This window comes from Medicago sativa, chromosome 7, assembly GCF_051527215.1.
Source record: "Medicago sativa cultivar Bolivia chromosome 7, Bolivia_mono, whole genome shotgun sequence".
Lineage (NCBI taxonomy): Eukaryota > Viridiplantae > Streptophyta > Magnoliopsida > Fabales > Fabaceae > Medicago > Medicago sativa.
The window spans coordinates 52,397,086-52,411,524 of NC_140755.1; the positions used below are offsets into that span (position 1 = coordinate 52,397,086).

Consider the following 14,439-nt stretch of genomic DNA (forward strand, 5'->3'; position numbering starts at 1 on the left):
TACATAGACATAATTTCACGACGGGACTATATCTAGTCTCAACATTATTCAAAATTCGACTTAGGTAATATATGGCTCTTTCAACGCCACTCTTGTCTTCTTGAGCTAGCATGCTAGCTATTGTCGAATCAGATGCTGAAATGTAAAATTTCATATTTTTGTTCCTGACCGGAGGCAATAGAATCATAGGTTTTATCAAATATCTCTTGATTGCATCAAAAGCTTGTTGATGCTCCTGCCCCCAGTAGAAACTATCCTCTTTCTTCACCGAAGCAGTTGTGAATAAACCTGCGTTTTACCACTTAAGTTGGAAATGAATCTCCTTAATAAATTAATCTTTCCCAACAACGACTGAAGCTCCTTTTTGTTGACGGAGGTTTAGTCTCTTAAATTGCCTTAGTTTTATTTTGATTTATCTCGATTCCTTTCTTGTGCATGACAAACCCTAAGAAGTCACCTACAAGTACTCCAAAGGCGCATTTTAATGGTGTCGCGTCATTTTTCGGAGATCAAGCTATTTAGTTAGCGTTGACTCACTAATTTTATTCACGACTGAACTTTTAATTTTTCAAAAGAAAGGGAAAAAAGTTCTAAATTACCACATTTTAAAAGATTTAGGGTTCGAGGGTTAGTTACGTTTAGGGAAGGTGTTAGCACCCTAAACGTTCGTAGTATTCTATGAGAACCTCTTGATTTTATTTATTTCTTGGCTATAACTTGCTTGTTTTTTAAAGAAGGAATTAAAGTGGTGATTAAAAAGAAAAAAGAAAATTGTTTTTACATTTTTTATGATTTGGAAGAACAAGGTCTTTTGCATACGTACCCGTGAGGGATCAAAACCTCGTAGTTTGGGGTAAAAATACCGATTGATTTGTTTTATATTTTTTATTAGTTTTGAAAAATGTTTTAAAAAGTAAAAGCAAAAGGGGCAAAATAGAATTTGTGTTTTTTATATTAAAAGAAAAATGACTCAAATATAATTAGAGTAAATTGGAATATTTTTAAGAAAAAAAGGTAAAAAGGGAAATCACTTGATTTGTTTATTATGAAAAGGATTTTTTTTTTTTTGTGAATTTTGATTATTTGCATGTTTTTTGTTCTTTTTGAATTTTAATTAAAACACAACGATAAAACTAACGTGACAATAAAATAAAAGCGCGAGGAATTTCCGTAGTGACGTTGTATCACCACGAAAACCCTTTAACCTATTTTTTTTTGCATTTTTTCAATATATATATATATATATATATATAACAGAATAAATAAAAAGGACACATGCATGATTTTTCTCATTTATGGTTACATTGGACCTAAATACATTCTATATCATATGCAAATAAAATAATTGACCCAAAATAAAAATAAAAATAAAAAATACGGAATAATACAATAAACATAAAATGAAAAAAAAATGCAAAAAAAAAAAGGAAATTAAAATGCAAGAGATATTAAAATGCGAAATGCAAGGGGGGTGCAAATAAGTATCAGGGCCTTGGGGAAGGCAGCGCGCGTGTAGGCCATAGAAAAATGTATCAGGGCAACTGATCTGATCAGCGGCCCTGATCTGATCTAAAGAAACCATATCATAGGCCGTTACTTGAGATCAAAGTGGTCAGGGTACGAGGGTGCATGTTAAATAATTGCACCCACACGTACCGAATCAGAACGGCTTATAAATAAGCTGAGTCAGTTTTTTTTAATTCATTTTTTCCTTTTTTTCTCTCTCTAAGACCTCTTTCCGGCCTCTCCCTTCTCTCTACTGACCTTTCTTCTCTCAACTCTTTTCTCGCCGGAAATGGTTTCCGGTACGGCGGCGGCCGGCCAAGGACCATTCATGTTATAAGATGTTCTAAGTATCAATAGAGATGATTTATGTTATAATTAACTAGATCCATTTAATGATCGATGTATACACGTGAGACCTTTTTAAGTACTAAAAAAAGAGTTTCTCCAATGTAGATGCTTTAAGTATTGTCACGTGTTTTACCTTGGACTATACATTTTGTTTTATTCCATTTGAGTATAATTTAGTAAAAGATAAATTGAGTTTCCAGCAACCGATCCGTTTAAGTATGACTATGCCCTCTTGTCTTTGCTGCTCCTAATGATTCATGCTAACATTCTAGCCTTTTGATTCGTGTTATGTTCTACAGTTTAAAACTCAATCTGAAATGAATCCGTATTTGAAAAACCTTCATTTATTCGCCTGCTTTCTAAAAATATATAATCTGAAATGAATCCGTATTTGAATAAAAACTAGTAAAAATTCCTTGAAATAAAATCTTTCTTATACTGAAAGTAATTTTGATGATCAATTTTTTTAGCGTAAAAAAAATATATGCAATTTTTTTTAGGAATAGAATGAGTGACTCTTGAAATTTTTATTTCAAGGAAAGGATTTTAAGTTAACCCTCAAACATTCTTTTAGCGTGAAACAAAAAAAAAAAAACCAATGGAAGAAGAAAAAAAATCAATCAATTAAAAGACATTAATTGTTTTGTTATTTTGTGGTGATAAGTGTTGACTACAATATCCCTCAAAAAAAAGTGTTGACTACAATAGAAAATGGAATTAAAGCCTACCATATCAATTAATCTAAGCCATTAACCAAAATTGGAATTAAAGGTCAAGATTTAGAGTTAGATATTACACTTACTCTTGGAGTCAAAATATCCCCACCCTTTGTTTTTTGTTACAGGTGTTTTGAAAGATATATCTCTACAAAATTACTAATTATAACACAAAGGCTAAAATATGGTATTGGTCCCTGCAAAATAGGTCAGTTTTGGTTTTAGTCCCTGCAAATTTTTTTTATGGTTTTTGGTCCCTGCAAAAATAGGTCAGTTTTGGTTTTAGTCGCTGCAAATTTTTTTTATAGTTTTTGGTCCCTGCAAAAATAGGTCAGTTTTGGTTTTAGTCCCTGCAAAAAATTTTTTTATAGTTTTTGGTCCCTGCAAAAATTTTTGTTTTTGAAAACAGTCCCTGACCCCAATTATGTGATGATTTGTCACTTTTGTGCATATGTGGCATATGTGCTTACTTAATAAAAAGAATATTATTTTTTATAATTTATATAACAATAAATATTTTTTAATTAAAAAATAATAATAAAACAGATACAATAATTATTTTTTAATTTATAAAAGTGGCAAATCATCACATAAATGGGGTCAGGGACTGTTTCCAAAAATAATTTTTTTTGCAAGGGCCAAAAACTATAAAAAAAATTGCAGGGACTAAAACCAAAACTGGCCTATTTTTGCAGGGACCAAAAACTATAAAAAAAATTTGCAGGGACTAAAACCAAAACTAGCCTATTTTGCAGGGACCAATACCATATTTAAGCCTAACACAAATATGCATTCTGCAAGAATCCCTAGTTTCCTGATCCATTCCCATGATATAGGATCAAACAAAAAGTCACTAAGGTAGGAGAGACGATGAAAATACTAAACACGGGAAATGTTGGGGAAAAAGATGGAAAACTTATAAAGCAAATTAAAAAAAAAATGTTCAAATGTTCTTGGATATTGGAGATGTCTCTAATCTTATGATTTTGAATTTAAAATAAATATTGAATGTCAATTGTCGCATATCATTTGTAAAAAACTAAATAAGGAAACACCACATTCCAATGTCTATTTCTTCTTTGAGTACTGTCATTGTAGTCTCCACGATTTAGGTATGCTAAGATGAGTTTCCTTGTTACATTTGTGTATTAATGGAAAACGGGTATAACTCAAAGTGTATTAATGGAAAATGTGTATAACTCAAAATATAAACAATATAAATGAAAGATCTAAATTAATCTAAAATGAAGTTCATAAATAAAAATAGTAAACCATCAAATTAATCTTTATCTTTGTAGGACACTCACAAATAATTCTTAGAGATCGGGATATTTCACTGAAATTTCTTACTCCATTAAATTGTCAATTTTGTCCCTATATTTAACCACTTACTATCAGTTAAGTCTTTATATTTTAACAATATATTATCAATTTAGTCCTTAAGTTTATCCACTTACTACTAAATTAGTCACTAGTATGTTCTTTGAAGGACTAATATGAACAAAATTTGACAGAATTAAAGATCTTTTGAAATATTCAAAAATACATGTATTGCATCGAGTGCATATAAAGGAGAAGGGTTAATACGTTTTTACCCCCCTGTAATATAGGCGAGTTCCGGTTTTCCCCCCTGTAAAAAAAGATTCTTTCAATTCCAACCTTGTAATATAAAGATTCCGTCGAAAACCCCCCTGGTCGAATATTGGACCCCCCAGCTGATGATGTGGCGTGACGTGGCGTGCTGACTGTATAATTATTTTTATTTTTTATTTTTTTTATAGGGTACACGTGGCATTTGTCATTTTTTTATGTCGTTACCCCCCTGTAATTTAGGCGAGTTCCAGTTTTCCCCCTGTAACAATTTTAAAAATAAAAAATAAAATCTGGAAAATTTTAAAAAATAATTTTTTTTTTAAAAAAATTCTGGAAAATTAATAAAAATTGAAAATAAAAAAAAAATAAAAAAATTGTTCAGTCTTCCGGTTTATTTTCTCTTTTATGTTGTTTATTCCTTTGATGATGTCTAACTAATTCCTTTATGATTGGGTCATAAATGATTTTGTTCTAGCTCATGACCATGAAAGTTATTATAGTTTATTCAGTATAAATTGTACGTAATGCTTTTATGATTCTTACCCAATATAATTGATTTTAGGGAATTATAATTAGAGAAAAGGGCTTTGAGTTAAGGGATTGATCTGAGCTGTTTTTTTAATTGTCATAAACCGATTAACAATCATATGATTTAGGTGCAGATTACTAATAAGTGATGAATAGATGATATGAAAGACCTAATCATTTCTCTAATCATATTTCAAAACCAATTTTATTCTTCAGTAATTTATTTATTATTGCAAAAAAACATGTTTTCCTAAGGCAACCCCCTATTAACATACATCCTGAATATTGACGAAATTTTTCAGGGTTATGATTTTTTCTGGGTATTTTTTTATTAATATTGATGAAGATGATGAAGGTGATAAGAGAATAAGATGAAGAAAGGAAAAAAATATCGGGTAGTTATAGTGCACTATTACTTACAATAGACGACTAAAATCCAACGGTTTATGTTTTATCAAATAGATTCCACTTATTGATCCAGATTTTTAAAATTTTAAATATTTTCCAGTTTTTTTATTTCGCAAAAAAATCTAAACTTTTTTTATTTTGAAAATTAAATTCTAGTATTTTTAAATATCTTCTAAATTTCAAAAAAAATCCGAACTTTTTTCCAATTTTTTAAATTTCGAAAAAAAATCTAAATGTCTTTTCTGCTTTTTTATTTTATTTTTTGAAAAAAATAATCTGATTTTTTATTATTTTTAAAATTTTAAAAAAAATCAATCTTTTATTTTTTTAAAAAAATAATCTGATTTTTTGTTATTTTTAAAAGATTTTCAGTTTTTAATTTTTATTATTAAATGATTTAATGATGTGGTATGTATATACACCCATGTCATGCAAATATAATTATTTTTTAAAATTTTCCAGATTTTATTTTTTATTTTTAAAATTTTTACAGGGGGAAAACTGGAACTCGCCTAAATTACAGGGGTAAAGACATAAACAAATGACAAATGCCACGTGTACCCTATAAAAAAAATAAAAAATAAAAATAATTATACAGTCAACACGCCACGTCAGCAGAAAAGGGTGACTTAGCACGCCACGTCACGCCACGTCATCAGCTGGGGGTCCAATATTCGACCAGGGGGTTTTCGACGGAATCTTTATATTACAAGGTTGAAATCGAAAGAAGCTTTTTTACAGGGAGGAAAACCGGAACTCGCCTATATTACAGGGGGGGTAAAAGCGTATTAACCCTAAGGAGAAAGAGAGTAGTAAAAGTAATAGCTTGCATTAGCAAGTAACTAAGATAGTTAGTTATGATTTGAAGTTACTAAGAATCAATAAGAATTACACTTTTCCATAGGGATGACAATCGGACCCAGACCCAATGGACACCCACAAAAATTATCCGCAATGGGTAGGGTAAAATCCCGCTATTATGGGTATGGGATTTGGTCCAGGTAATTACCCGCAAATTTGAATGGGTATGAGCGCGGGTAAGGGCACTATGCTGCCCAGCCCCGCAATCCGCATATATACTTATTTACATAATATTATAAATACTTTATTATTTTTGGTGTAGAATTATTTAATTTATTTAGCTATTTAAGCCTAAAAACTAAACCTAAAATAATATAAAACTTTAGTAACAATTTATTATGACATGCATCTTTTTAATAACATGCAACTGCAATTTTTTAACGCATCACTGATGTAAGGTATATGTTTTTTCTTTTCTTTTCTAGGATATGGAGAACCTAGGCTCGGGAGCTACAAGTTTATGATTTAAATCAATTTGATGTTTATTTTAGTATGCACTTTTTTATATGTATTTTGAATGTTTTTATTTTAATTTTCAAGGGTTATTTTGGATTTTTTTTATTTTCCTAAATACTACGATTCATACTATTTTATTATTTGATTTGAAATTTTTTGGATCATAGTTTTATTTCAATTGTGATGTTTTTTGATTGTCTTTTCATAGTTAAAATGCAGGTAATAAGTGCGAGTATGGATACCTAGATACCCATAAGGTATGGGAAAGGGCACTAAAGTTGTTGCCCACGAGGGTACGAGTTTGGGTACGAGTATTTTTTACAAACGCGGGTATGGGAAAGGGTACTATAGTACCCTGCCCATTGGGTACCCATTGCCATCCCTATTTGAGAGTGCCCTACAAAGATTTAGACTAATTTTATGGATTACTAAAAAAACATGTAGAAGATAAATGAAATAAATAAAGAAATACTGTAGAACATAAATTAAGTAAGTGAATAAAAAAGACCGTTAAAATTTAAACACGACACACACACACTATAAAAGAACAACACACAACACTAGGGCACAACAAACACAACACTAGGGCACAACAAACAAAGGAGTAACACACACACTAGCAAACTTGAGCATCCAACTGAAAATTTGAATTTGATCATGGTGAAGAGGGAAAGAGAAGGAGAAGAAGACAACAAGGGAGAGAGAAGGAAACTTAAGCATGAAGCCAACGGTGCATTTTTGCATTTTTCTCATTTTTTTCTTCTTTTCTTGCTTTCTTTCTTGGTGTTAGTTCATAAAAACTTGTTCTTGATGTTATATCTTTTTGTTTTGTTTTTGTGACACTTTCTTTTTCTGTTTGTAGAAGAAAAAGATGATTGATGGTGTTTGTTTATAAAAACCTGTTCTTGATTTTGTATCTTTCTGTTTTCTTTTTGTGACACTTTCTTTTTCTGTTTGTAGAAGAAAAAGATGATTCATGGTGTTAGTTCATAAAAACTTGTTCTTGATTTTATATCTTTTTGTTTTCTTTTTGTGACACTTTCTTTTTCTGTTTGTAGAAGAAAAAGATGTTTCACCACCATCGGTAAAAGGCCCAAAGTTCTGGAAGGTCCAATGTCATGTAAGTTGAATTATGGTTCATATATTTCCATGGATAAATGTCAAGAATTCTAAATTTTCACCATGTTCTTTATAGCCTTTCTTGACACAGTAATACAAATGATCGTTCATATTTATCCATGGATAAATATCAGTATTTCTAAATTTTCACCATGTTCTTTATAGCTTTGCTTGACACAGTAATACAAATGATCATTCCATCTTCTCACTATTTGAGAGTGCCCTAAATCTGCATTTACAATCGTTTCTTTGTTTTCCTATATGAATCCCTTGTTTTACTTTAGGCCAATAAACTCCACCAACACACATGTTTCTGTTTTCCTTCATTAGAATAATCAACATTCATACTCTCATAAGCTTTAGCATCATCTTTGTATTTTGATTTGGTATTGGCATTATTTGACTCACCCTTGGGAACCTTAGAATGGTCAAAACTTATTTACAGCACTTTTTTTCAATGAGGAGGAATAACAAAATAGTGAAATTCCACTTTTGTTATCTTCGAAACATCAGCTTCTAAACTGAAGATCCATATGAAAATAGTGAAATTTCTGAGATTGAAAATAGCCCTTCTGTTTACCTCCTCATTGAAAATAGTCCATTTGGAAAACATTGAAAATGTTCCCGATTCTGTTTTCCTCCTCGTTATTCCTCACTTCGGATGTTTAAAAGGTAAAAAAGTGGAATAATAAGGAGGTAAACATTGAATATAGTCCTTCTGTTTGCAATGATGAATCGGGAACATGCAGATCATTCTAGTTTAATAACCTTTGAAATGGTGAAGAGCACCCTGTTTGTTTGACTTGAATAATAAGGTTTGAAATGGTTACCTTTTATTAGGCTGGTCGTGAAAAGGAGGCTGTCGTTAGACTCATGCGAAAGTGCACAATCTTTTCAGCATTTGTCGTTGAATCTCTTCCGAAATGTGTATATGTGGAAGCTCATAAAGAATCTGATGTCAGAGAGGTATGTCCAAGTGAAACATCTATATTTTCATAACCAATTTAATGTTACATCTTTGATTTTTTTATTTTTTTTTTTACTGTTTTAGGCTTGCAAAGGAGTTGAAACTTTAAATTGCAAGAAACTAATTGCTGTTCCAATGAATGAGATGATTGATCTAATGACACTAGCAAGCAAATCTAACAAGGAGGTTCAAAACTTGAGTCAATCGGGTGAGAGTGGAAAGAAACAGCAATTTAGGAAAGGTGATATTGTTATGGTAACAGATGGAGAAACAGAAGGACAAATCAAAGTGGTGGATAAAGTAGAGGAAGGTCATGTTCTTATCAGAACAATGGATCATCTTTCTGTAAGTATTCAGTCTAAAGTCAGTCAGTCAGTTTCAGAACAACTAATTTTCATAACATGTTTTTTTCCTTTTTTTAGGGATCTTATGAGGTGAAAACATCGCGAATTCGTAAACATTTTAAAGTGGGAAACCGAGTTAAAGTTGTTTCTGGTACTCAAGAAGGTGAAACTGGCTTTGTTGTGAAGGTGGATCAGCATGACCACCTGGTCTTATTCACCGATAAAGGGAAGCAGGTGAGTTTTAATGATAGATTTTCTGAAATACTTTCGAATCTATGACTGAATAACAAAATAACCTCTCTTTAGATATGTGTCCTTGCAGATGATGCTGCAGTAATGACTGAATGATTCTATGACAGAAAAGTGTTACAAGACAGATGGCAAAATTCATGAAGAGTTAGAAGATTGTTTTCACTCTAGTGATTGTGTTTCTATTCCTATCTTGTCTGTAACCATTTATACTTTGTAAAACTCTTATCTCTTGATACTAGGTAGCATATCTTGTCTGTAACAATGAATCGTAAATTTGCTTATGCCCTCTCTCTTGAGTTCTCTTAATGATAAATTTGCTTATTCCCAATGATCATTCATCGTTTGGAAGTTGAAACTATGATCTGTTCTAGTTTTATGCTATTTTGATTTAGTGCATGTTATAAGAGATTATCCATGATGAATCTACTTGGAAGGAATATGTACAATCCCAGCTTACACTATCCCAATATTTAAAATTGGATGTTTCATATTACATATTTACTAAATCAAGTTTAAACAATATCAACTGTTGATTAAATCATACTGACCAGAGTCGATAACTGTGTGACGCAGTTACTACTAGGAATCCATTTCTGTCAATAGTGTTTCATCAAATGTTTGTACAGACGTTCATAATTAGTGACAACCACGAACTTCTATTACGATGGTTTTTTTCTTTCTAAATGTTAATTTTTATATCATTTTGTAGGGTTAATGTTAACACGATTAGAAAAATATTCAAGGCTATTATATCTGCATACTAAGTATAGTATTATTATATCAAGGTTATATATAACCAGTTTAAGATTTCTGACATGCTTTAGAAGTTATATATTCAAGGTTAATGTGAACAATATTCAAGGTTATATCTTAAACAGTTTAATATCTCTGATATGCTCTAGAAGTAGCTGACATGTGAAGTATTATTATTGAGTGCTTCTTACAGTTTCTTTGCAACCTTTTGCTTGATAACAGTTTCTTTGAGTGCTTCTTAGTTTCTAATCTCCTCAACAAAGTCAAAATCCTCACGATTATTTTCATCGTTTGTTTGGATGTCTGTGCCGAGTCCTCCAATTTCCACGAGTATAATTGCTTCTGTTCCATATGTGAGGTAGAATGTAAGTTCTGCTGTGGTCAAAGGAGGAGTTGTACGATATACCATGAGAACTGAATGGAGCTCTTCGACCCAGTTACCCTTTTCTTCATACACTTGTTAATTTTAATGTAAAAATTCTTAAGAGCAGGTGAAATAAATTACATATAAAAGAGTCAACTTGAAGTTCAACAAACATACTCCTAAAAGATAGATATCAAAAGGGAAATAAATTTCCAAGAAAATGAGTGCTATAACTAAAACAATTGTAGCTGCAATAAGCCTCTTTCTTCGTTTCTTTCTTCCTATCATTCCTCACCCCTTTCCTTCTTTCTATCATTTCCTCGTCCAACAATGTACGATCAATAACCTTGATATCTTTGAAGTTGAGATTGCAGATCTATAATTAAAAAAATGACTTGTGTTAGATTGGAAAGTGAGGTAGCAAAACACAACTAAATAAGTAAGAAGTTGCATAATGTTCAACTAAATAAGTGTGTGTAATATTATATGATTAAACAATGATATGTGCCATGAATAAGATCCTGTACTACATGTGACACAGTGAATGTTTATCAATAATTAGATTCTATAACAGCATCATTATCAAGAAAAAGCATATAAATTTATATAATCAAATGATTCTTTCTCTGCAAAAAACGCAATATTGTTCGTGTATATCCAGCTGAACCTATCTTCCACACCATTCTGCAGATCCACGCCATAAAGTTTCGACTTTAAACGTTCATTCTAATTTAGGTCATGAAGCCAATTCCAGTTCCAATCATGAGAACTTCCTTAAGTGATTCTTTTCTGCGCTACTGAAACGTTCTTATCAGTAATTGTTCATAAATCTCACCACCAAATCAAATCTATCCTTCTATCACTTTCACCTTCTGAACTAAGCAATTTAGCCGTCACCATTCCGTGCGTAAATTTAAATAAATTCGACCAGATTGCATTCTCATCCAACCAACATCTCCAAACCCATTTGCTTAATAGAGTACATTGAACAATTGTAAATCTTTTACTCCAAGATCTTATTCATCTTTTGATACACACGCTGTATCCCAACTTAGCCAATTATCCTACTGCCATCTGAGTCTCCTCATCATTTGCTTAATATAATGGTATGCTACACAACACCGAGTTTGACAAAACCAATCTACCTCCAATAATAAATGACGCCTCTAGTCTCCACCCATATAGTCTCTTCTTCATTGACTCAATTACCGGAGTCCATGTTGCATATCTTCTTGGATTAATTAGCACCTACCGAAACGCCAAGGAACCAGAATAGCACACAATAAACGATGCAAGCAAGGAACTTGACGCTGCTTCCGTTAAAGAATCATCCAAATTCAACCCATATAGTTTGCTTTTGAAGAATTTCATCTTAGGACCAGATAGCATTTCAAAGCTTCTTAATATTGTTTTTATACTCCACAAGTTGTCCCAAGTTCCTTCTCCTATCAAAATAGTGCCATCGGCATATTCAATAATGTCAAAATTTATATCCTCCTTGACTTTGAACCCCCTAAACTCCCCAATTTCCACCGTTACCAATAGCCAAAATAATAAAATAAAATCCATCATGTGATATAATCAAACAACATACAAGAATTAACGGAAATTCAAATAAATCGTCGAAGAGGAACTTACTTTCAATGACATAAAACCAAGCTTTCAGAATAGTTCTTGATATAGTGCCACCAGCGTTCACCATTGATAATTCTAGTTCTCTTTACACTATGATCTATCAAATTATAGACAACTGGTAGTTCTTCAGAATCGTTTGCCAATATGAGTGCATCATAATTTTTAGAAAGGTGCAATGGCAACCACCGCGAATCAAATTTTTTCTCCAAGTTATAATCAATAATTTGAAGATCTATCTTATGTAATTGAGTCCAAGACTCTTGAACTCCGTAATGTGTCATCTTCCATATAACAAGATGAGTTTGCTTGACAACATGAGAAAAACAAAGGCAATCCATCAACAGACAAATAGATGGCTTAATACATGGTACTTCAACAAAACCTTGAGGGGGAAGTAAATATTTGTATGTCTCCGTGCCCAAATCAAGTGAAATAATCACAAATTGCTCCACAGTAAGATCCTTGCAATCATACGAAGAATGGGAGTAGTAATTGCGAATTGCCAAGTAATTAACAATACCACTAAAATGCACACCATCACAACTTAGCTGATGATCCTCCACCGGAAAACTTTGAATATTTCTCCAAGCATTATCACCGAGACTAAAAACTTTCGCCCCTCGGTATAAGTTCACTACCTTATAAGTATCTTTTTCATTATCATAACCAAATGTCAAATCATAACTGTAGGGTATGCTACGAAAATGCCCTAATTTATCTGATATTGTCCTGGTAGCAGGGTTCCAAAAACGGAACCACATCTGTCTAGACTCAAAAGAATAACCGAGCAAACATATCAATCCATTGCAGGAACCAACAACATTAGAGCAATCCTTATCCTTCAAACTATAGTAAGGATCGTTGGTAAGGGTAATCGGTTTGGACGAACATGAACTCTCTAAGAAACGATCAAAGGAGATGGGTAGGACACTGGTATCCTCTATACTAAGTGTTCTTCCCAGTGTGAAGTTTGGGTTTTGTGTAGAACGCTGAAGGTGCGACTTGACGAATAAAGGATCGGACATGAGGGAGTTCCACGATTTACAGCAGGACCTCAGTCGCATAAGGATTTTCACCGGAAGTAAAGAAAACACTTCTACTATAAGTTCGTCAGGGAGGATTGTCGGCGAAGACATGGAGCTGGGCGGACGCTGCGACTTCTGTGGTCGGAGATTCATGACGGAAGGAAGGAGGGGAGGGCGATATAAATATCTATGGAGGTTTTCCTTTTTCCTGATTTGTTTTGTTTGATGCACAATTTTATGGTGTATACACACACGAGATATTAAATCATCGTATTTAAAAAGATCTTTTCCTAAAAAAAAAAAAGATATGTATATCTCTTAAAAAAAAAAATTGAATATATATCTATACTATATATACTAGCGGAAAGACGGGCACTATCGTGCCCGTCTGTCCGCTCTTTCTACTGCGCTAACGCATGTGATTATTTTATTATGTTTGTTTGTATAATTTTGATTAAATTTTTTAAATTTTTAAATATTAATGGAAATTATTGATATATTGATTTATAAACAAAATATTGTCAAGTTATAAAGCAATTATTTATGAAGTCAACATATTTTAGTTTGTCTGCAGATAAAATAAAGAAAAAATAATGATCTTTTATTGTTTATTCTAATAGTAATTAGTAACATCATAAAAAAAACATAAACGTATAAATGACATTTTATGTAAAAGAAACATTATAATGATTGCGATAAAAGAATATCTTTAAAAACTACATTTTTCGTAAAGTCTCCATCTTCTCCTTCTATTTTCCCTTCATTAATGAGAACTTTTGTTGAATTTTGAGAAACTTCTGTCATAAAGCTACATATAATTGACCATGACTGAAAACATGTCGTGGAAGATAGATTCCGACATTGGGAATGATATGCCTTTTAACATTAATTTTTGCTCACATTTGTTACTAATATTTTTTTAGAGGATTTAAAGTCCAATCTTTAACATAATATTTTGCTCACGTTTGTTACTAATATTTTTTTTCCAGAGGATTTAAAGTTCAATCTTTAACATTATTTTTTGTTCACGTTTGTTACTAATATTTTTTTTTAGAGTATTTAAAGTTGAATCTTTAACATTATTTTTTTCTCACGTTTGTTACTAATCTTTTTTCAGAGGATTCAAAGTCCAATCTTTAACATTATTTTTTGCTCACGTTTGTTACTAATCTTTTTTTAGAGAATTTATAGTTCAATCTTCAACAATATTTTTTGCTCACGTCTATTACTAATCCTTTTTTAGAGGATTTAAAGTCCAATCTTTAACAATATTTTTTGCTCACGTTTGTTACTAATTTTTTTAGAGGATTTAAATTCCAATATTTAACATTAATTTTTGCTCACGTTTGTTACTAATCTTTTTTTTTTAGAGGATTTAAATTCCAATCTTTTCCATTATTTTTTACTCACGTTTGTTACAATTGATCAAAGACTAAGGATGAGTAATTTATATCAATAAAATAATATGGAATACTGTTTTTTGTGGAAGGGATTGAAAATACTTGACAATCTTTGTCGGTTGTATTGAGGGGGACAACACAGATGTACAACATAAAAGCGGCTA

The 14,439-nt window shown here is 31.6% G+C and overlaps 1 protein-coding gene and 1 pseudogene across 1 annotated transcript; one reads left to right on the forward strand and one right to left on the reverse strand.

Annotated features, from left to right (window-relative positions):
* Positions 1-6,174: 6,174 nt before the first annotated feature.
* On the forward strand, positions 6,175-9,194 carry LOC146906656 (putative transcription elongation factor SPT5 homolog 2). Its single transcript, XM_085728914.1, has 6 exons — positions 6,175-7,146; positions 7,475-7,536; positions 8,376-8,501; positions 8,587-8,847; positions 8,925-9,080; positions 9,153-9,194. The coding sequence occupies exons 1-6, from the start codon at positions 7,074-7,076 to the stop codon at positions 9,192-9,194; spliced, it is 720 nt and encodes a 239-aa protein (XP_085585040.1). The 5' UTR covers positions 6,175-7,073.
* Positions 9,195-10,089: 895 nt separating this feature from the next.
* On the reverse strand, positions 10,090-13,028 carry LOC146906657 (F-box/kelch-repeat protein At3g23880-like; annotated as a pseudogene).
* Between the last annotated feature and the right edge of the window lie 1,411 nt (positions 13,029-14,439).